We start from the raw sequence: 22,874 nt of genomic DNA on the forward strand, positions 1-22,874 counted from the left end.
TAGTGTTCCAAGAGGCCTTTAATCACATGACAGAGCTCCGCTGGACGACATTGAGCAGATGCAATGGTGGCAGAAAAGCAGGATTTCTTCACTGCCATCACTGCCACAGAATAAGAGCGCAAGAGGATTCTTACGTATGTTCGATTGTATTCATTTTGAGTCTTCTGCCATTTGTGCTGTAATTGTTGACACAGTTGTTTCGTTGCCCTCAGCTCCTCAGAATACCAAGTAGCTGACACAGTTCTACGACTAGGTCGAGTGTCAGAGTGGACACTGAGCCCATAGAATCCCAGAGTAGTTCTGATTCTGAGGAAGAGCAGCCGCTCCTGGGAGAGGAGCGTGCTCATCCTTCCCAGGGCCAACAGCTGGCAGGGATTCCTCCCACCAGCATTCCTAGCATAGATAGCAGCCCCGGGAGTGAGAGAACGCGGGAAGCAGATTTGCTGGACACGCGATGCTGACGCAGGGAGCGGCGCAAAATGGAGGACGCGGAAAGAAGGCGTAGTGCCCGGTTGGCGTGCAAGCAACAGTTGTGCCCAGAGGATCCAAGGGAAAAGGGGAGGGACTTTCCCTAGCCCATAAGTTCAGGGTCTGCCAGTGATTCTCCTTCAAACGGGGACCAACTGTTCCAACTTAGGGCACAGGTACTCTGCTGCTCATATCTAGTTGCTAACAGTAGAGTTGTTAAGTTGTAAAAGAAGAATAAAGCTTTGAAAAGAATCCCTTTGTCTGTGTCTGGACTTGGCTACTGGATTAGACTGAGAGAGGCTTCCAAGGAGCCCTTGACATCAAGGACGTTTGGGAGTGATCATCTCAATAGCCTGGGTCATCTCCTCATTCCAAACGGTAACCAGGACCTTGGCAGGACCGTTGGCTAAGCCTGCAGGAAAATCCCCAAGAGACCTCAAAAATCCATCCGGATTCATCAGTCTCTGGGGGCGGACCATCAAATTTGGTCCCCCACCCCTGCGGAGGTTACAAGTGGCCTGAATGTCAAAACTGATCACATAATGATCTGTCCATGCCAAAGGAGTCACTACTGGCTCCGCCACCCGCAGATCATTTTCTCCCAATCCAGCACAGAAAACCAGGTCCAAAGTGTGTCCTGCCACATGTGTTGGGCAAGATATTATTTGAGACAGGCCCATGGTTGACATGGCGGCCATGAAATCCTGAGCTGCTCCTGACAAAGTAGCCTCGGCATGAATATTAAAGTCCCCCAAGACCATAAGCTTTGGGGTCCTCAATATCATGCTTGAGACCACCTCAGGCAGCTCAGGCAGGGAGACTGTTGGGCAGCGGGGTGGGCTGTACACCAACAGAATCCCAATCCTGTTGCAAAATGTTGCAAGAGAAAAGGGTTAAACCACTCTACTCTCAGTGCTGTGGTCCCAATTTGGATCGGAAATCCCTCTACCCTGAGCTCCTATTTGTAAGGGGTTTCTTAAAAAATAAAGAGAATGGAGATTCATTCTTGTCTCTCTGTTATCACAGCTTGTTTGGCACATAGCCCAGAAAGGGACCCTTCATTTGGTATGTGTGGGATATAGGATTTGTGATATAGGATTAAATTAATAATATGTAAGAATTATTTTTAAACTAAAGAATGGGAAATACGTTGTGATATCTTATAATATAAAAATGTCAATTAATTTTTCAGAAATCTGTTTGTCGGATAAGTAAGACTTGGAACATGACGTTTTATGCACCAGTGCACGTGGGTGGAAGCAAGTGTAGTTCCACTAGTGCTTTGGGGATCATTGCCTAAGAAATGCGGAAATTATGCTGCTCCAACCCAGTGGAGCCAGTCCACACTTACATATTTAACATTTTGCATAATATATGTAACTTTTAAAAATGTTTGTATTTGAATAAGATGTCATACAAAGCTCTTTGGTAAGGGTCACAGAATAACTGAGGACTTGTTCCCATCCCTAAATTCTCCATGTAGTTGAGTACATGAATGAATAATTGGAAAGGTTAGTGAGGACTGCACTGTGCACATGGTTAGCCAGTAGCTATCCCTGTAGTTTTGGGTTTTTCCAGCTCACCCGTGTACAATCCAGTTCACATCCGCCTTTACTCAAATGGTTGTGTTACCTAGGCATGTATAAAATTACGTGAAGGAATTTATTAGTGTAATTCGCTCCTAACCTTCCTTTCTTTCTTTCTTTCTTTCTTTCTTTCTTTCTTTCTTTTTCTTTCTTTATTCTTTCTTTCTTTCTTTCAGTTTGTAAGGAATTGAAACAATAAAATTTGAACAAATTGTTTCTTGCTAGCTTAGCTTCAGTCTGGCTTTTTTTTCCCTCATGCATGCTGACCTGGAAATCTTCCTTTGCCTTAGCTGCGATAATCGTGACTCAGCTTACAACACCATACATTCGCATCGCCCCTGCTGCAGGCGACGACCAACTAACAGGTCAGACACTCAAGTATAGACAAGTCATTTTACCCATTTCCATCTTGCTTTTTTGGCTTTTTTTCCTTTACATCCTCATCATACTTTGCTTGTAGTTGGTTTGCCATTTTGTAGAATTTTTGGTTCAGCTTTTACATCTGTTAAGCAATATGCTGGATACTGAAGAGTCAGAACACCTATATTCATGAGTGCAAAATTATTCCGCTGCATGTTTCATTGTGTATTTGAGCATTGGGTTGATCCCATTTAAGTCTAATGTCATAAATAGTTTTGTCTGTCCAAACTTTCCAGCAGCTAACATATTCTACAAGACCTTAATACTTACACATAGGGTTGGATCGAAAGAACCTAACTTTCCTGCAACCCTCCAGAGCCAGCTAAAAATGCCACCCTGGGGGTTGGGGGACCCTGTTGAGTATGGTGGACTGTGGCATGGGGTGCTGAGGGGGAAGGAGGAACTGACAAAAGACTGTCCCACTTGATTTCCTGTTGTCTCTCTCTTCCACCACAGCCCCCCGTACCAGAGCACAACTAACTCAGTAGGAGCTTCCAATCCTCAGAGAAGTATTGAGGGGGCTTGGGGGGGCTCTCAGAGAGACAAAGGATGTAAAAGTCAGCTTCTACCAGCTCCATCACAGAGTAGATCGTGGTATCCAACCTATCCTATTTAGATATATCTCCATTTTAGTTTTTGGATTTTTAGAACATATGACTAATATGTAAATATTTAAGTTATTATGACTTCTGGGATCAGGGAGGGATGTTCTCATAAGAAAAGTTGAAAAAAATTAATTACCTGAATGTAGTTAATGTAACATACTATTTAAATATATGTAGAAGTAAATAAACATGTCATTACATATAAATTCCAGATATTAAAAAATAAACACAGAGTGGAATACAGAGTGGAATGCAAAATCCACCAAACTACATATTTTGAATTTAATTAATAACATAATTGTTTGAAGAGTTCCAACATTTTGGATATTCAAGTTTGTCATGTTAAAAATTTAACCAACACCTCTCCCCATAAAGACACACTTCATTAATGTGAGGTATAATTTTTTTTTTTAAAAAACCCTACTCTCATACTATATCCATTCACAAAACTATATGGAGTTTACAAGCAAATGTATTCTCCGGAAGAAAAATGCATTGTCAATTCTTCATAGGAATGTAAAGAACTTACTCCCCTATTTCTATGGAGTTTTCCACACCAATGTCAGGGTGGAAACTGAGCCCATAGAGCCCCAGAGCAATTCTGATTCTGAGGAGGAACAGCAATCTGTGGGAGAGGAGTTTGCTCATCTCTCACAAGCACAGCAGCTGGCAGAGATTCCTCCTGCCAGTATTCCTGGGATAGATAGTGACCCTGGCAGTGAGAGAGCGCTGGAGGGGGGCTTGCTGGATGCTCGGCGCAGACGCAGGGAGTGACGACAGATGGAGGGCGCCGAAAGGAGGCGCTCCGCTCGTTTGGCGCTCAAACAACGGTCATGTCCCGAGGACCCAAGGGAAAGAGGGAGGATCTCTCCATAGCCCATAAGTTCAGAGTCTTCCCGTGGTTCCCCTTCAAACGGGGACCAACTGCCTTACCCGGAGCTTAGGCTACTCTGCTATCTTTTCCCAGTGCTGTTCCTTGCTTAGTTGCTAGTGATTAGTATCTGAAAGAGTCATAAAGGAATAAAGCCTCAGAAAGAATCCTCGTCGTCTGAGTCCTGGGTTGGCTATGAGGGGGGGAGTGCAAGAGGCAGCTAGGGCTCTCCTGACAGCCATGGTGTCAGACATCCATGGAAACCCTGCAAGGTGTGTCAGATATCTAGAGTTTCCAAATAACTTGTACACATGCATGCATGTGTTTTTCCCTCTGTTTTCCCTGGCCTGTTTTCCCTTAGTGTTTCTTATGCAATGAATTTCATAACCAGCTGCCAGTTCTGGAATGTTCAGTGGTAATTACAGATTATCAAGTTCCTGCACAAAGGTTGCAAATAATGGCCAAATTGATAGAGTCCCAAGTAGTTGCTTCCTTGTAGATATCATACCTCTAGTAGATATGGAAATGGTGATATTTATTGTTATGTTCTTAGGCGAATGAGGTGAGCAAAAATTTCTCTGAGGCTTCATGGATGTGCAGTTTGGTCAAAATTAGTTATTTCCAAGACTGAACTTGATGCATCACCAAACTGTGTATAAAACTGTTACTCAGTGTATAAATTATAGCAATAAAACTGTTGGCTCAGCAACCAAGAAAGAATCTAAAAGTTCTCTCTGTGAAGTGTTTTAGGGGGTACAGAATGGATTGTCAAGAAAACATCAAAATAACAGGGAAGGGAAAGGTTTATGTTGAAAGAAAAATAGAAGGGTGGGGAAATAGGTTCCCTTTTGTGGGTAGTTGAAGTGTGAGCTTGTTTTAGGTCACTAAGTGACCGCTGTCTGTCTGGTGCCCCCTCATGCAGGCCTTACCAGAAAATGCAACAGGGATGGAGGGGTTTGACGACTCTGGCACTGGGAATCTAGCTTGGCAGGTATCTTTAGGCAAGGGCAATAGGTTGCAAATAATTTAAAGACATGCTTGCCCAAGGAACCTCACTGTTAGCCATTCCTTTAGGCAGTTTTCCCTGACCTGGTGCTGTTCAGATGTGTTGGACTGCAATTCCCATAATTTCCAGCCAACATGACCATTGGCCACACATGGAGGGCACCAGGTTGGGGAAGGCTGCTTTAGGGGAATAAAAAACTGTTTTGATTTATTATATTCTTGTTTCAAATTAAACATTATGTATAGGTATGCTTGGGGCATCCTTTGATATCCTGCAAATGCTCTGTCTGATATAAAGCAAAATACCATCCTTGTATAAATGGTCTATTGATGAGAAGAAGCTCCAGTGCGAGGTAGAAATTCCCACAGTGCCTCTGCTGAGCATATGTGCTCCACATTCTCGTGTCTGTAAGTAGCATGCAAGACTGCTTTTCCTTTCTGCAATACTCTTTCCCTCTTGTATATTAAAGTGAATTTTCTGCTTGAAGAGGTAGCAGTCAGTAGCTGCTAAGCACCTTTAGTGAAACATGATCTAAATTAGTACCACATGATTTGTTGCTGAGGCAGCCTTCCAGCTTTGTCAGCTAAACAGCAGAGTGGTTAGCTGAAACTAGCATAATTAACAAATGCATATATAATAGCCTTGAACATAAATTCAAAATCCACATACGTTTTTGCAGTAACTTCTTTCTTTACACGTGACTAAAGAAACGACCGACTCATAAACCGGTGCATAAAATTTGACTGGACTTCTCTTATGTGAAAATAAATGTACTTTTCATTTAGGCAACTTCATCTACTACCCAGTTAAGCCAAAAGTGTGTTTAGAACCATTGATATCTATACAATTTACCCATCAATTTTGTCATTTTTCCCATTGTTACCAAAATCAGCCCTTCCCAACCTGGCACGCTCGAGATGGGTTGGCCAGCAAATCCCATATTTTCCTCCCAGCACATCTGGAGTTGTGGGAACGCTGCCCAACATTGGTTTGGGAATGAACAAATTCTGCCCTAAATTATGGTATTCCTCCCCTGCTTTTAACTTAATTTAAAGTGTTGTCATTTAATATATAATTGTCAGTACCTGTTTTTCCACCATTCCCCCGTTTTCCCCACAATTGTTGTTTGTATCTGGCACCAAGGATTCAATTTTTTTCTAGACACTTGCATCTCAGACCATCTCCATACCTTATGTTCAACCACGTTTGCCTCTGGTATGCCAGTGTTTCCCAGAACAAACATGTAAAAAGTCTGAATGAGAGTCATCTAGCTTTAAACATCTGTGTTCATATGTTGGACATCCACAGCCCAGTCAGAGTTCCCAGAAGCACATACACTGGTGTTTAATTATGTACATCTGTGGTTCACACTTAAAGATTTGCTGCAAATACCCATAGCAAACACCATTGCAATATTTTGCAAAGTGTAGAGCTGTTCTCAGCTGTAGCATCTCAGCCAAGTTAGATAAAGTCTTCTGACTGACAACCCTCATCAGTTGCCCAGCCTGCCTTTGTCACCAACCTTATTGCCAGTATATCTGCTTCTATTAGAGCTCCAGCATTTGTTACACTGATAGTTCAAAGATTCTGTTTCGCCCTATTCTGCAGAGCAGAATGGAAAGTGAATGGAAAATGCTCTCCTTTCTGCAACACCAGCTGAATGCATTTTAATAGGCTGCAAGCGTCACTCGTGATTTATTGCCCCTTTTTGTTCTTTTATGTGTTGTATTTGTCATTTTGCTGTGGCAGTTTCATCTATAAAACAGTATAGTTACAAGAAAATGCTAAGAGGATACAGAATTTCCACAAGAGCTGCTCGTTCTTCCCAACCTCTCCTGCCCCTGGAGCAGCTCTTTTCTTTCCCCCACTTCCTTTTTCAAGCAAACTACTGGGTCAGATAGTAAGTATTCTCTTCCAGGAATTGGTCTTCCCATTGGGAGTAAGTACATTTTAAGTCTGTTTATCCATGTGCAACACAAATAAATAGCTATAGTTCGTGAATAATGCAGAAGAAAATAAAAACAGCGCATCTTCTGCTGCTGATGACAGTCCCCGTAAATACTAAAAGATAGCAAAGAAACAATCCTCTTCCAATGGTATGTAGAGTATAGTGAAGACCTGATAAGAAAAGTTATCAGTGTGATATTAGGGCTTCTGTGTCGTTATTCGTGAAAAACCTAGGAAGGGGGTTTGATGCCTGACCATGATTACAAAAAAACCCAGTCAAGTGGCTCACATCAAGAGTCCCAAAATTGCATTGTGATAATTGGTAATCCTTATGATCATTGTTCTAATAACTTATGCTGAGGGTACTTTCTGCAATAGAATCATTGCAGAATTGTTACCAGGATTGCAAAAGGGCACATGATGGCTGCTGTTTTGTTCCTTTTTACAGTTAACTGTTTCTATGTGTTGTTTTATTCTGACAGTATTTTACGTGTACACTGCCTTGGGTGTTTTGACTGAAGCATATTTTATAAAATAAATATTTTGGGGTAGTTGAGCTAAAACCAATCTATGGAGATGATGAAGGCCTAAGGAAGGATTAAGATTTATTCTAGCTATGGAACATTATTGGTGCTCAAGTCAAGGCTGCTACAGACCATATAGTAACCAATTAGACCATGTAGTAACTAAGGAACACATTCATCCCTGCTTTATGGCCTGGGAGAACATTACGCATCTCTGCAAATTGGCTGTAGGTGCACTGTTTAGAACTCTGAGAAGGCTGGCTATTTATAGTATAACATCTTATTAGACAGCAAAGATGCGTCACCTCATAGTCATTGTAAACGGGAAACCTATCTACGTTTCCTTTAAAAAACATCTCTTTCCATTGTGGGCTACTTACCTATGGATGCCACTTGTTAAGGCAAGATTCCAAAATCTGGCCATTCATCCATCATTTGTTAATCCAGACAGTTTTACTCCAGTTGATTCCCCCAATGTCTAGTCTGTTCGAGCCAACTTCTGCCGAAAGAAAACTGCTACTCTGAATCCACCCTACATCTCTAATTAGTCTTACTACTAATTCCATACCTGTGTGTCCTTCAGAAGTAGTCTTGTGTAAGTTTCTTAGCCTTCTCTGTTTTCCATCCTGGCTAATGATGGGGAGGGAATGCAGAAATTACAATCTGTGCCTCCGGTCCCACAAAGAGTAGAGAAGTACACAGCCACTTTTCCCAAGCTTATGAAAGCTGGCCATGTGCCTTTGCTTGGGACACAGGAAATTTATTTTTGTGATTACTGATGCAAGTCTTTGCAGTTCAGAACTGATTTCAAACTATATATGAAAATCTGATAGAAACATTTCAGTGTAATTGCCCATAAAATGTCTGTGTTTAGAAAGCTGAACTGGTTTAGTTTAGGAGAGTTTTAAACAAAGATAACCGAAGCCAACAATTATAGTCTGTTTCCAATAACCACTTCAGCTACTTCCAGTCTGTTACGGCAAATTCCAAAAAGAACTGTGGCACCTTAAAGGCTAACATATTTATTGTGGTATACGCTTTTGTAGACTATAGCCCACTTCATCCACTACATGAAGTATTATCTTCATTTGGTAGATTTAATACACACACAGACAAACATAAAAACACATGTACCAGTATTGAGGGAGGTGGATTGCAAACAGTGGAACCAAAAGACCATTATATTTCTGTGCAAAGTGTGCTTGTTTATTTATTGGTGCTAAAATTTTCTAGAACGTCCTTCATCCTAAGATATCTGAGGGCACTGTACAACAATAAAAGTATAACATAATAAAACAAACACATATCTTTCATGTAATATAAAATGGAGAGGCGACAGGAAGTATGCAACTGCAGACAGAAGTAATAAAGCCAGTTTAAAATGCCTGGGTAAATAAGCATGTCTTGACCTAGCACTGAGAAGATTGTAATGTTTGCACTAGTTGAACTTTATTGGAGAAGAAGGTATTCCAAATTTGGGTGCCACCACAGAAAAGATCCTTTTGCTTGTACAGACATAACCTATTTCACCAGCTTATGGTTCTTGGAGAAGTACCTCATCTGAAGATCTTAATACACAGCCCAGATGATATGGTGTTCCCTCGGGGATTTAGCCCCTGAGACCTTTAGGGCTTTAAAGGTAAAGCCCTGCACCTTGAATTGGGATTTAAATGAATTAGTAGTAGCCAATGTAATTCTTAAAGTATTGATGCAGGTGGAGTATAGGCTCCACCTAGCTAGACCAGCTGAATTCTGAACTAATTGAAGCTCCCAAGTCATCTTCAAGGGAAACTAACATCAGTGGCTGCTGGTGACTTCAGTTCCGGAGCGGCTGTGATTCCATTCAGGGACTTAGTTACCACCAGCCAAAACTCTGATGGTGCTATTGAAGGTGCTGAAAGGTGCTGTCTAAGGTGCTGAGCCCATTTTGGGGATAGGGTTCAGCACCTTGGATAACACCTTTCAGCACCTTGGGTAGTGCTGTTAGACTTTTGGCTGGTGGTAACTAAAACCCTGAATGGAATCACAGCCCCTCCAGAGCTGGAGTCACCAGCTGCCACTGACTAAAATGTTCCTGCAAGATAGGGATGGTGAGCCTTCACAACAACCATAAGGGATAATAACACTACCTTCCCAGTTTCTCCATGCTAATTTAACAAATACATTTGGATTTTTAAAACTCTCGATCCTTATTAAGTCCCAAGTAAATACCACCATTCTAGTTCAGCACTTTTACTCTGGAATCTCTTTCTCTCTTTGATGTTCTTTTGCTGAAGAATTGTGACTTCTAGGTCAGCAGGAATGTGTCATCGGAGACTGAAAAGTTTTCCCTTTAGTTTCTGAATGTTGAAATTTTTGATGCTAGATTTATTCTCTCTTATCTAGTGTAGAGTCTGACTTGTTTGTTCTATGTAGGCAGCTGCTAGGCATTGTTGGCAGGTGATGTTATATATCATGTTGGAGGAGGAACTGGTGAATGAGCTTCTGATGTTATTGCTGATGTTATTGTGTCCTGTAATAATGTTGCCCAAGTGGATATGGCCATGGAGTTGGCATCTGGGTTTGCTGCATTACCTAGATGCACTTTAGACAGTGATTCATAATCCAAATACGGCTGTGCCACAAAGACAGTTTTATTCTCATTATTGTAGAGAATTTTTTTAAAAAAAATTAACTGAGCAAATGTAAGTTTCCTGAGGCACAGCAGTGTAATTTCTATCAAATGTGAAATGTTTGTATCATCTGTGTGGTGCAGGCTGGCACACAGCCCTGCTCAAAATATGTCAGCTTTGTTAGCAAGTGCAAACACATGAATAAAAATATCAGTTTATGTCTCAAAGAAGGCAGATAGCGTGATGTTAATGTCCCCATTTCCTCCTCCCTCCACATAGCCCCCTGTTCCCAATGCAGAATTTTTAGGAGAGCACCCCAACCTGCTGGAGAAGCTTTTCGGTGGTTGCAGGTAGCTGTAGGGAAGAAGGTAAAAGGTAAAGGTGTCCCTAGCCAGTCGTGTCCGACTCTAGGGGGTGGCGTTCATCTCCATTTCTAAGCTGAAGTGCCAGCGCTGTCCGAAGACGCTTCCATGGTCATGTGGCCAGCGTGACTGAACACCGTGGTGCACGGAACGCTGTTACCTTTCCCGCCGAAGCGGTACCTATTTATCTACTTGCAATTTCTTGCTTTCGAATTGCTAGGTTGGCAGGAGCTGGGACTGAAGACAGGAGCTTACTCTGTCACGTGGCACTCGGGTCTCGAACTGCTGTCCTGCCAACCTTCCAGTCTGCAGTTCAGCGTCTTAACCACTAAGCCACCGCTGAGGGAAGAAGGAGGGACAGATAACCTTCCTTCCATGAAGTTCCTTAAAGCACCTGATTTTAGGATCAAAGCCAATGATTATAGGTAGAACATAAAAACAATGGGCAGTATCCAAAACTGTTGGTCCATTTGTGCTGTTGACATAGCACTAGCGTTCGTGATCTCTAGTGGTACTCCAATAGCATAAGCTGGTGCAACGGGTTTTTCGGGGAAACCTGTTGCACCAGCTTATGCTATTGCCATACCATAAAGGTCACTTATGTTAGTGGTACATCAATAGTGTAAGGAGGCTGGCAGTGTTGTACACTGCCTTATTACTTTACATCTTCCCCTGTATAATTATCAAGTCTAAACATATTCACATGAGTTGAAGCAGGATCTGAATTCCTAGTCTGCGTGATTCTGGGCAGGAAGGTGATACACCAATATTTCAAATATAAAGAACTTGAGGGTTTGGGTGGATAATCTTGTAAATTTCAACGTTTGTAAATCGTTTTAAAGCTTTCAATTGTAAATAATCTTGGGGGCTCTTTCAGGGCCAAAGGGCAACTCTGAAATTATTTTCTAATTAAAACAATTATGAATAAGGAGTACCTACTTTAACATGGGAAGGGGGGGAGGGATACTGTTGTGAAATGCAGGGAGTTTGGGTATCCCCTTAAAGGAGATCCAGCAAAATGATGTAGCAGGTATATTATCCATTTTCTAATTGAGGGCATTGTCTTCAACGTTAATGCTGTTATTAATGTGTGTTAACACAGAGCCTGTCTATCATCTATCCATCCATCCATCTCTCTCTCTCTCTCTCTCTCCAGATAAATTTCTATTGTATTTGTTAATTCAGGAACAGACTGCAAAGACTATACTTTTTCTATGAATACAGTCAGGGCCAGAAATATTGGAACAAGGATAACTTGTTGGCAGTTGGCCTTTGTACACCACCACATCGAAGTTGAAAGGAAACACACCCAGATGGGAGTGAAGTCTGGACTTTCAGCTGTAATTCAAGGGGTTTGACAAAAGTGGAGCACTAACCATTGAGGAAGTACAGCCAGTGGCATACACACACACCCATCGTTGGTGGGTCATAAGTAATGGAACAAACCAACATCATTTCAGACTTAAGGATCGCCTTTAATACCTGGATGAAAATCCTTTGCAGTCAATGACTGCCTGAAGTCTGGAACCCATGGACATGACCAAATGCTGAGTTTCCTCCCTCGAGATGCTTTGCCAGGCCTTTACTGCAGCTGCCTTCAGCGGCTGCTTGTTTATGGGTCTTTCTACCTTCCGTCTTGTCTTCAATAAGTGAAAAGCATGTTCTATTGGCTTAAGATCAGGTGACTGACTTGGCCATTGCAGAACATCCCACTTCTTTGCCTTGAGAAACTCTTGGGTAGCTTTTGCTGTATGTTTTGGGTCATTATCCATCTGCAGTATGAGGCACCGTCCTATCAGTTCGGCAGCATTCGTCTGAATCTGAGCAGAAAGTATAGCCCTATACACTTCAGAATTCATCCTGCTGCTTTTATCAGCAGTCAGGTCATCAATAAACACCAGTGACCCGGCTCCATTGGCAGCCATACATGCCCATGCCATAACACTGCCTCCACCATGTTTGACAGATGATGTGGTATGCTTTGGATCATGAGCTGTTCCTTTCCTTCTCCATACTTTTCTCTTCCCATCATTCTGGTACAAGTTAATCTTGGTTTCATCAGTCCAAAGAATCTTATGCCAGAACTGGGCAGGCCTTTTTAGGTATTTGCTGGCAAAGGCTAATCTGCCCTTTCGGTTCTTGAGCATTACCAGTGGTTTGCACCTTGTTGTGAAGCCTCTGTATTTACATTCATAAAGCCGTCTCTTGACTGTAGATGTTGACAATGACATGCCTACCTCCTCAAGAGCGTTCTTGACCTGGCTAGATGTTGTGAAAGGGTTCCTCTTCACCACGAGCAGAATTCTGCGGTCATCCACTTTAGTTCTCTTCCATGGTCTTCCAGGCCTTTTGCTGTTGCTGAGCTTGCCAGTTAATTCCTTCTTTTTCAGGATGTTCCAAACTGTTGTGTTGGCCACTCCCAATGTTTTTGCTATTTCTATGTGGAGTTTATTTTGTTTCCTCAGCTTAATGATGGCCTCCTTCACTCGCATGGACACCTCTTTGGACCTCATGTTGGGGGTTCCAGTGAACAGCTACCAAATGCAAATGTAACACTCAGAACCACCTCCAGGCCTTTTATCTGCTTGATTGGTCGTGGGGTACCCAGGAAACAGGCCCCACCTGGCCATGCAGCTGCTTGTCAGCCATTCATTCCATTACTTATGAGCCACCAATGATGGGTGTGTGTGTATGCCAGAGGCTGTCCTTCCTGAATGGTTGGTGCCTCACTTTTGTCCAACCCCTTGAATTACAGCTGAAAGTCCTGACTTCGCTCCCATCTGGGTGTGTTTCCTTTCAACTTCAATGTGGTGGTGTACAGAGGCCAAATGCCAAAACAGTTATCCTTGTTCCAGTATTTCTGTCCCTGACTGTATATGCCATTAATCCTGTAAGCCTGCTTTAGACACCATCATTCCTGTGGTCTTGTAGTGCCAAGCCAAAATGGTGGTGGGAGGAAGGGAGGGATGTTTCCCACAAAATGTACCTTCCTTCTCTCTCATTTTTATACCCACTTTGCAAAAGAATAAGACTTTTTTCTGGTGGAGGTATCAGAGAGAGGAAGGTCTGTGTGTCTATTGCTGAAACAAACAAAAACCTAAGCGTTGGACACCCAAAAACAACCCAATGAGGGCAGAGCATACTCACTGGACACAGGACGCTGACTTACTATTGTGGGAGGTGAGGGTGGAGGAAAGATGGAATGGAGTCCCCTGGAAAGGGGCATGTATGGCTGACTGGCTAGAACCCTGAACAGTAGCACTCTACACTGCAACATTTTGTTGTAGGTCTCACATGCTGTATATAATTCTCTTTGGTCAGGGGATACACACACACACACACACACACACACGTATGTTTGGCTGTTACTCTGGTCTGTTTTCATTTCCTTCTGTGTCTGTGTGCCTGTGAATTGTATTGGTGCTAAACCTTGATGTGTTTATTCCTTTCCCACCTACATACACATACACTGAGATTTTAATTATGTTTATAAAATTAATTCCCAATTGGCAATCATCAGGTGCTTCAGAAGGCAAATCCGTAGGGAATAATTCCATGCTATAATCCCCTTCTTACCCCCCACCCAGTCCTAATTAATCAGCTTCCAAAAGGGTTTCAAAAGCTCATCTGCACCACCAAGGAATATCTGCTGAATCTGATACTTTCTATTTTGCTTAAGCAGGGAAAACAATCTGGCTGTGCTCCTATTGGAAAACTCGAACATCTCAGTCCCTGTTTGTTCGTTTTACATGTGATGGAATCTTCTGGAAGTTTATTGTAGGATTTAATAATGAATCCGGAACAAAAACTACAGATACCATCAAAATCTTCAAAGGGTTCCATTGTAGATCTGTGTCAAACTATTTTGAACTATTGATGGACAATCTGTAATTAATTCTGATCCATTTGGATGGATAGGAGGACCACCGATAAAATGCTAGGTTACATGCTTTTGTGGGAAGATAGAGTTATGGTATGATATGCTTTCATAATAGTCCTAAAACTCAGTTTACTAATCTTTGTCTTAGAATTTAAACTATTAAGTACTGACATTTGGTAAGAATGAAAGGGAATGTTACCAACTAGTTTACACTGCTAACGTATTCAGGCCTTATACTGAAGGAAACATTGAGGGCATTGAGCAAAAACAAATTTTCTCACAAATTTATCCTGCCTGTAGTTCATCTGTTACTTGTAACATGTCATAATTAGTGATGGGTGAATGTCCCTCAAACCCTACCACGACGCTTTGTCCCTCTCCCACAAGTCCCTATATTTTGCCTCACTGTCCCATTCTGTTGCCACTTACCTAGCCTAGCAAGAGTGATGACAGCAATGGCAGGGATGTCTCACTACAGTCTAGTGACTAGCGTCTTCCTTCAAAGTCATCTATTCCTCTCTTCCTGACGCCTTGAACACTGCTATGTCAGCATCCCAGATACAAAGGAACTTGGGAAATATAGTTTTCCCAAAGCACCTGAATCCTTAAAATAGTCATAAGGTACCCTGGAAAGAAATTTCCCAGAGCCCCTTGCATCCAGAACATTATACAATATGCTAAGGATTCAGATTCAGAGCCAGTGTGGTGTAGTGGTTAGAGTATAAGATTAGGATGAGGGAGACTAGGGTTCAAATTCAAATTCAGTCATGAACTGATGTTGGGCCAATTGCTTTTTCTAAGCCTAATCTACCTCACATATAGTTCTGAGGATAAAATGCAGGGCAGAATGCACTACCCTGGACTCTGTGGAGGAAGGTTGGAATAACAATGTAATAAATAAATGAAATTAGGATTTGGGGATCCTAGAAAACTACATTTTCAGGGGTCCCTTGTACCAGGGAGGGAGGTGCTTTGAGTCAAATTAGAATCAAAACAAGAGAAGAATATTCAGGAGAAATGGTTGTTGCTTGATAATACAGGTGTGCGTTATGAGCCGGCCGAGTTCATATTCTGAGCCAGGTGAGAACTTTGGCAATATCACTCATCATAACTTTAACCATATGGATGGGAAGTCTACACACATTTAAAGTAGTAATGACTGAAAATAAAGCCATAGCTATGTTTTGGATAAGGAATACTATAATGAGCACAGTGTGTTCTGTCAAGCAGATCAAAACTGAATTAATAGTTTCTTTTCATAAGTATACAGATGTTGTGCTACCATTTCATCATCTATATGCTTCTCTTAATTTTTTTGTTTTTTGGCACACTTGAGTTCTGCAAGCATCGTTCATTTGATTTACAGCTTTTAAGAGCTGCCATAATACCACACAGTTCCTGCCAGTGAATTATTTCCAGCAAGGTGTTTAAGGGGTGTTGGCATAGGACTCATTCTAGCTGTGAGTCATGCATGATGAGCAGGCTCACTGGACACACTCAGATAGGTTGGGGATGAGCCAAGATGTATTTGGCTCTCACAATCCCTACAGAAGCATTCTGCAACCTGCTGCCCTCCAGATGTATGGACTACAACTCCCCAACCAGTACTGGGTATCCTCGCTTGGGATGATGGGAGTGGAAGTCTAACACATCTGGGGAGCATTTTGTGTCCTGAGTAACCCGAAGGCTCTTGCTGTGCTTTTGCCTTCTGCCCCTCCTTTGTGCTGTAACTATGCTTTGCCTCCTTTCCTGTTACCATTCCTGAATTCAGCCTGTTTAGGATTGAAGACCTCAGTGCACCATTGACTGTGAATACAGATTAGCTCCTTGAACTGATGTCCTGATTGAAATCTTTAGCATTTTACCCAGTTTCTGCCTCAACCACATCTCACTTGCAAGTGTACAGGATCATGTTCTGCTCAGAAATGGAACAATTTCACATCTGTTAGGATAGAATTGCATGTCTTCCTGTTCTCTACCCTCTTGCATTGTGGCAGACCCCTTGAATTGGATAATCAAAGGCAGAGGCATACCACTATTTGATAATTTAGTCCTGTCCTATTTTGCATGATTCCATGCTCCTAATCACAATGCAGCTGTCATACAGGGGTATAACATTTCATTTCCCTGACCTTATCTGCAATATGAGTTAGGGTAGGTGCTGAAAAGTGATATTACTTGGATCCTGCTGCCTGCATAATAATCTGATTGCATGCCTCTTGAGGATATGAGTTTTTTTGAAGGCGTGATCATCTACCTTGCCCTTAGGAGGAGCAAATGGATATTAACCAGTTTCAGTATCACACAGGTCAAATGTTAGAACAGAAAAACCAGAAATAAAAACCATCATGGACTGGTTAAGAACAGGAAAAGTAGGTTTCATTGGTGACTGAGCTTTGCTGTGCCTATTTTCCTGGCTATTTTAAAACTATAGCATGACATTAGTTGATCAGACCATCTGTACAAGACCTGGAGTAATGCATTGACCAAGTGCATTTAAGTAAAGAACTTGCCCCCACTTCTGATCAGGCTTCATTGGAAAGTGAAAGTGAAAGCAGTGTGCTCTAATAAAGGAAAGGATTCTTGGTACGATAGGGGAAGAAATTAGAGGCTTTTGTGTGTGTATTCAGCAAAACAGTCTGATTTTACTTTTAAATACATGTTTTGTCATACTTACAAGGTTACATTGAAAAAAAGGCAATGATGCGTTCAGTTACCATGAATGACGCGTTTGCTTTCAAAAGCATTAAAACAAAGCATTTTTTCTAGCTCACGCCTCCTATCTTTTGCGCTTCATTCCAGTCCATTCACTGAAGTCATGTTTGTTTCAGGGGGGCTTAGACATTCCTAACTGCTGGCTAGATCACAAGCCAAACTACTTGATCCTATGGACTCCTGTACAGGTGCAGCTGAGATACTGTCAGTGCAGCACCTCATGAGACCGGGCAGGCATGAGACCACAATTGGCTGCCAAGTACAGCACCAGGGCTGGCTGCTGTGCTGGTGGTGTTCTGCAGATGCTTGCCCCCTTGCCATGGCATAAACGGGAAGGCACAGAAGGGGGTGGGGCAAGCTTCTGTAAACGTGTGTGCATGCCAGATTTGCGGGGATTGGCACACTTTGGGGTCTCACGTGTCAGAGATCACAATTCTATTTCCTTAGGGACAAGGAAGCTCTTAGTTAGAAGATTCAAGAGTAAGAGCATAAGAAGCACAGTGAAAAAGAAATGTAAAGTCATGCCACGTGGCAGAAAGAAGTCTTTTTTCTCAGATTATTGGGTCATATCTGGAGCCTCCCATTCCCATGTTACCTTTTATTTCTGTTGGATAAGCTCTGCTAAAAATTCATACTGCTTCTGCTAAGGCTGTGAGGGAAAGTGTGGCAGATGCGTAGATCAATTAAAATGGCTGGTGTTTTGTTTTGCTTTTCTTGGAAAGAAGTAGTGTGCTTCTGAACCACTGAATTAAGGGAAAGTATCACCCCACTTGTACTGTCTTGCCAGTGTTTGCACCAGACTCTGCCTGCTGATGTAATCCTTCTGCTGGACTACAGCAATGCCCCAAGAACTGACATAGATAGAAAAAAGTGCAGCATTAAGGGCGCAATCCTATGCACGTTTAGAGAAAAGGCTTTTCCCTGTCTAAACATGCATAGGATTGCACACTAAGTTGGATATTGTGATATAAGCCAGGGGTAGGCAGAAGGTAGATCTGGCTCCATTGGTAGATCTCTGGGTGATTTGCAATAGATCAGCAAGGATTTCTGACTCCCAACTGGTTATCAATAACAGACCCAAAGTGACTCCCACACACCCTAAGTTCTACTTCTGAAATAAAGAAAGCTTAGGACCAGGACTGGGGGTTTACATAGAAGGACTGTAACTTCAGTTTAGTTCTAGCATTCAGAAGAAATCCCTGATTTCAGAATTCCTGAATTGTAAGGGTATATCTTTTGCACAAGGCTCCACTAGGTAGATCACAGGGTACTAATAAAAACAACAACAAAGTAGATCCCAAAAAGTTTGCCCACCCCTGATATAAAGCATTAGTTCATTATTTTCTTTTTTGTTTAGTTATTAACAATATTTGTATACCTCTCAATAACTGATGTTTCCTCACCGCAGTACTTTTAAAATCAGGACAAAATGCCAGCCTTTTTGTCACTTTTGCTAGTGTTTATATGTGGTGAAAGGAGCTGCAGCCTGCTGGAAGTATAAATAAATTTTATATATGTGAGTTCCAGTGTAAGTTAGTTGGGAACAATAGTAAAACCTTACCATCTGCATATCATACTTCCATGTGATGAGCATTTGTGTCTAATGGTGTCATTCCATTCACAGAACTGCTTCTGTCAGCAGAACCGGGAGGGGACAATACCCCCAACCACCTGTGCACCCTCAAAATCTGCTCCAGAGGACTGGGAAACCCTCCGGAGCAGATTTTCGGGCAGTGTAGAGGACTTCAGGGGGAAGAGAAAGGGAGAAAGTCCTGTTGAGCTAGCAAACCTCTGCTAGCATGACATTGGATTTAACCCACAGTCTGTGTCAGTATTTTCCTCACCTGACTCTTCTTGGGCTCAGATCTGGCAAGAAACAGGAGGAAAGATTGTGGGATGCATCATATCAGGCAAAGCAAGAGCGATATGGCAAGAGATAACCAATGGTGATATAGCTCTCTGTGCTAGTGTAACTCCAGTATTGCTTGCTCCATTTTGCAGTTTAGATATTGTGGATCAGCTGTCAAGCTGTTGTACAATTGACTCAGAGATTTGTGCCAGTGTGGAGAGATCCTGTATATTGCATCCACAGAGAAACTCAGAAAAAGGCTCTGCTCATTATTAGGCACCAAAATGGATAGCAAGATTTATTCACCTAATATGGCAATCCATTGGTTATAGACTTTGGCAAAAATAGTTTTTTAAATTTGACCCTGGTTTGACTCAGTGAGAATTGAGTATCCTTGAAAGTTTGGCATCGTTTGATGCTGAGCAATAAAAAATCTGTCCTAGGGATGATTATTCATTACCATGGTTTCTAGACAAAAGAAAAAGAAAGAAGGGTTAGAACTTAATCAGGGCTTTCAGAGACCTTGATGAAAACAGGAGTGTGCTGGTCCCCTAACGTTAAAGTTTAATTATATTTTACTCTTTCTCCGCCCACATCCATGTCAATCCAAAGGAACTTTAATGAGGAAGCTTATAAATCAGACTTGTTTGAATTGTCTGTCTACCTTGTGAAGGTGACATGGTGCCTCAAATGATGAATACTGTCATATTTTGATTAAAAAGTCAGAAGTCCTTTAACGGGGTCAGGATAGTGAATTGAATACTACATCCTTAACACTTTTCAGGCTAACATTATTTAGTGGAGAAAATGGATGTTTCATGAGACATGGAGTCTGATGTTCCATCACATTATACAGTAAACAAAACAAACAGCGTTGTTGTTTTTTGTAAAGAAGATGCTGTAAAAGCTTAAGACAGTAGCTGCTCTAAGGCACTGGTTATCTCATTTAAACAGATATTAAATGTTGGTGCCAGTGGTATGATCATCAGCCGCTTCCCGTTTTGTGAATAAATTGCTTAGAAGGAGTCTTTTGCCTACCAGATGTGACCTAGATTTAGATTTCCAAAGGCAAAAAAGTCTATTGTATAAAAACAAAACAATTACTGGTAAAATGCATGGTAAATGAGCTTATCTCACATTTCCAGGTGTTTAAGCTAATATGTTAAGGAATTACGACTTCATTTTTGAAAAATAATTCCAGAAAATTTTTCAGCAAATCAAATGTGGTTAAAGGCTTATGATAGTTATTGTGTTGTTGGCATTTTTTTTAAATGGCAAGACCAACAGGGAGGGTAGCACAGATAATAAAAATATAGAAAATTAGTATGTGAGAACAGGGTAAGGTATAGGCATTGAATCGAGATTTGGTTTAGCATTGTGAACAATTAGGTTTCTCTCAGTGCATATCAATTCCTGTTAACAACAAATCCTAAGAAAGCAACATTTTGGCATCTGCCAGCAATGATAACTATTATCATTACTATGTTAAATATAATAAATAAAATCTGCAATGTCTTCATTGTTTTGCTATCTCCTTTTAAAATGTGCTTCTGTAGGTGCTGCTACAAGGAAACCAGACCCTGAACCAGAGAAGCAAACAGACCACACTGTTAAAATAGCTGGAGTCATTGCAGGAATCTTGCTGTTCGTTATTATATTTCTTGGGGTTGTGTTGGTTATGAAGAAAAGGTGAGTAGTTAATAAATATTTCCGTGTGTTAAAACATGTCCTGCAGCAGTTTTCAGTGAAACACATGCAAAGTTTCCAACCACTTTTATGGACAGTTGAAACAAGAAATGCTACTTATTGTCCCTAAAGCCTTGCTAGTGTTGGATGAAACTGTGATGTCTGACCCTTCCCTCCTGTAGCATTCTTAGTAAATTAATGTTAGTCTCCTTGTGTTAAAATCCCTGAGGCTGATAAGTCTAGCGCTCCATACTGCATGATCAGCCCACATTACATAAGAATAATGTTTATCTGTACTTCCACTCCATCCAAGAGCTAAGGTGAAAGTTAGAGATGTTTGATCTCTTATAGAATTCTCAGGAAATGGTCAGTCTTTAATATAAAAGAAAGCTCAGTCAAAGACACTCTATGCTTTGGAGCCAACATATATGGATGGATCCAAGGGACCGTGAATGGAAGGTAAATCGCCGTTAGCGCTGAAGAGTTTTTGTGGTGCTATAATGGAATGGGTTCTACAGCTCTTCTCATGCATCTGTTTGTGCAAGACATTGCGCAGGTACACAAGAAGAGCAATATCTTTGAATTTAGCTTCACTTTGCTCACGCATACTTTAGCGGAAGGAGTAAAACATTCCTTCCTGTGAGTGGTCAAATCTTCCACAAGCAAAAGGAAACATTTGAATCCAACCCAATGGTAGGACTGAAATGTAGGACTGGATTTGCTGATTGAATTCCTTGGAAGCCTATATGTCACTGTGCATTTTTTCTCATGAAAACAAATTAAGTGACCATATTGTTCTGATGTTGAAGATAACTTAGGACAGGTTCACCAAATGTTTTGAATGAATGAAGAGAAAGAAAGAGGTCTGTTCTGAATATATTAGCAGCTTGATAAATGATTAGCTGTACTAATACTATAAATCTGTCTTGCTCTGGAATATCTATCCAATGTCAAGGTGAGATATATCAATAAGAAAAGTGAGTCAATCACCTTGGCAATGGCAATAGTGAGAATATTGCAAAGTATACAGGGTCTATATCTTAATAGCTGTGCTTAGGCTAGGCTTAGGTTTATTTGTCAGTGGAGCTCTGGATTGATAGGATATGGTAGCGATGAGAAATATCTGAATGTTTGTCATTAGATTGCTTCTCCCTTTGCAATTATGGCCTTCCTAAATCCAAGGCATACCAGTACAATTTCTACTGGCCTCATGTTCTTTAATTGATCTCAGGTCTATTTGCTATAGATCTTGGAGAGTTCCAGATGTGAAATGATCTGTCAATCAAACTAGGTTTGCAAACACTACATGTATATTTAAGTCACAAGTGTATTAGTATGTCCCCTGGGTCATGACAGTAAACCAGATGGGATTCACTTTCTTAAGGTAATGGAAGGAACTTGTCAAGGAAGCAAAAAATGTAAGTAGAAGAAGTAAATGAGTCTCTGTGAAAAATGAAGAAACCATTAAATTTGAGTTTTGGTTGACTGTCAGAAAGAAATCCAAAGCATTGCATTCATAAAAATACATAGAAATCATTTTGACATGTCATAGCTTTTGTATATAGTTGATGCCTTGTAGAAATAAATACTTCAACAATGAAACAGCAATCTAGACTGGAGAATGACATTAGGCATGTTCGGAATAAGGTAGGAACTGAATTACATGTCCAGCTCAGGAAGATTTTACTATATTTATTTTGATATTTTGGAACTTCTCCAGATCAACAGTTTATCCATCACAATAAATTGTGTGAAAGTGTAGGTTACTCAGTCTAGAGAAATATTGTGGGAAATGGTCTGCCGATTGCACAGGCAGCATTTATGGATTCTTATTAACTACTATCCAGGATTGGGAGGAAATTCTTTACATCCATGTAGTCATGTAATTACATGAATTTACATTCATGCAATCTCTCCCCAAGGATGGAGCTTTCTAGAGGATCTCTGATGCATATAATTTGCTCCCATTCTGGTTCTTTTCCTTAGCAAACATTTATTTATTTATTTATTTATTTATTTCTATACCACCCAATAGCCAAAGCTCTCTGGGCGGTTCACAAAAATTAAAACCAAACACACAATAAAACAATTTAAAATATACAGAACATTAAAACCACAATATAACAATACAACCACAATAAAATCTAGCAGCAGTGCAGGAGTTTAAAATACAGATTTAAAACAGCAAAGATAAAAATTTAGAAAGCTAAAATGCTAAAATGCCTGGGAAAATAAAAAGGTCTTCACCTGGCGCCGAAAGGAATACAATGTAGGCACCAGGCAAACCTCACTAGGGAGCTCATTCCAGAGCCGGGGTGCTACAGCAGAAAAAGCCCTCCTCCT

The 22,874-nt window shown here is 41.2% G+C and overlaps 1 protein-coding gene across 5 annotated transcripts in view; it reads left to right on the forward strand.

Moving 5' to 3' along the window:
* Positions 1–22,874, forward strand: part of PTPRM (protein tyrosine phosphatase receptor type M) — a 616,517-nt gene that overhangs the window by 416,957 nt on the left and 176,686 nt on the right. For 4 of the 5 annotated variants that reach the window (XM_084849823.1, XM_084849824.1, XM_084849825.1 and 1 more), the window contains exon 14: positions 20,402–20,534. In XM_084849823.1, the coding sequence (XP_084705949.1) occupies positions 20,402–20,534 (133 nt within the window). Of the gene's footprint in view, positions 1–2,344; positions 2,420–20,401; positions 20,535–22,874 lie in introns of all 5 variants that reach the window. The other variant, XM_084849822.1, reaches the window with a different exon arrangement.

Source organism: Heloderma suspectum, chromosome 4, assembly GCF_057233095.1.
Source record: "Heloderma suspectum isolate Gila_16-S chromosome 4, 16-S_ref, whole genome shotgun sequence".
NCBI lineage: Eukaryota > Metazoa > Chordata > Lepidosauria > Squamata > Helodermatidae > Heloderma > Heloderma suspectum.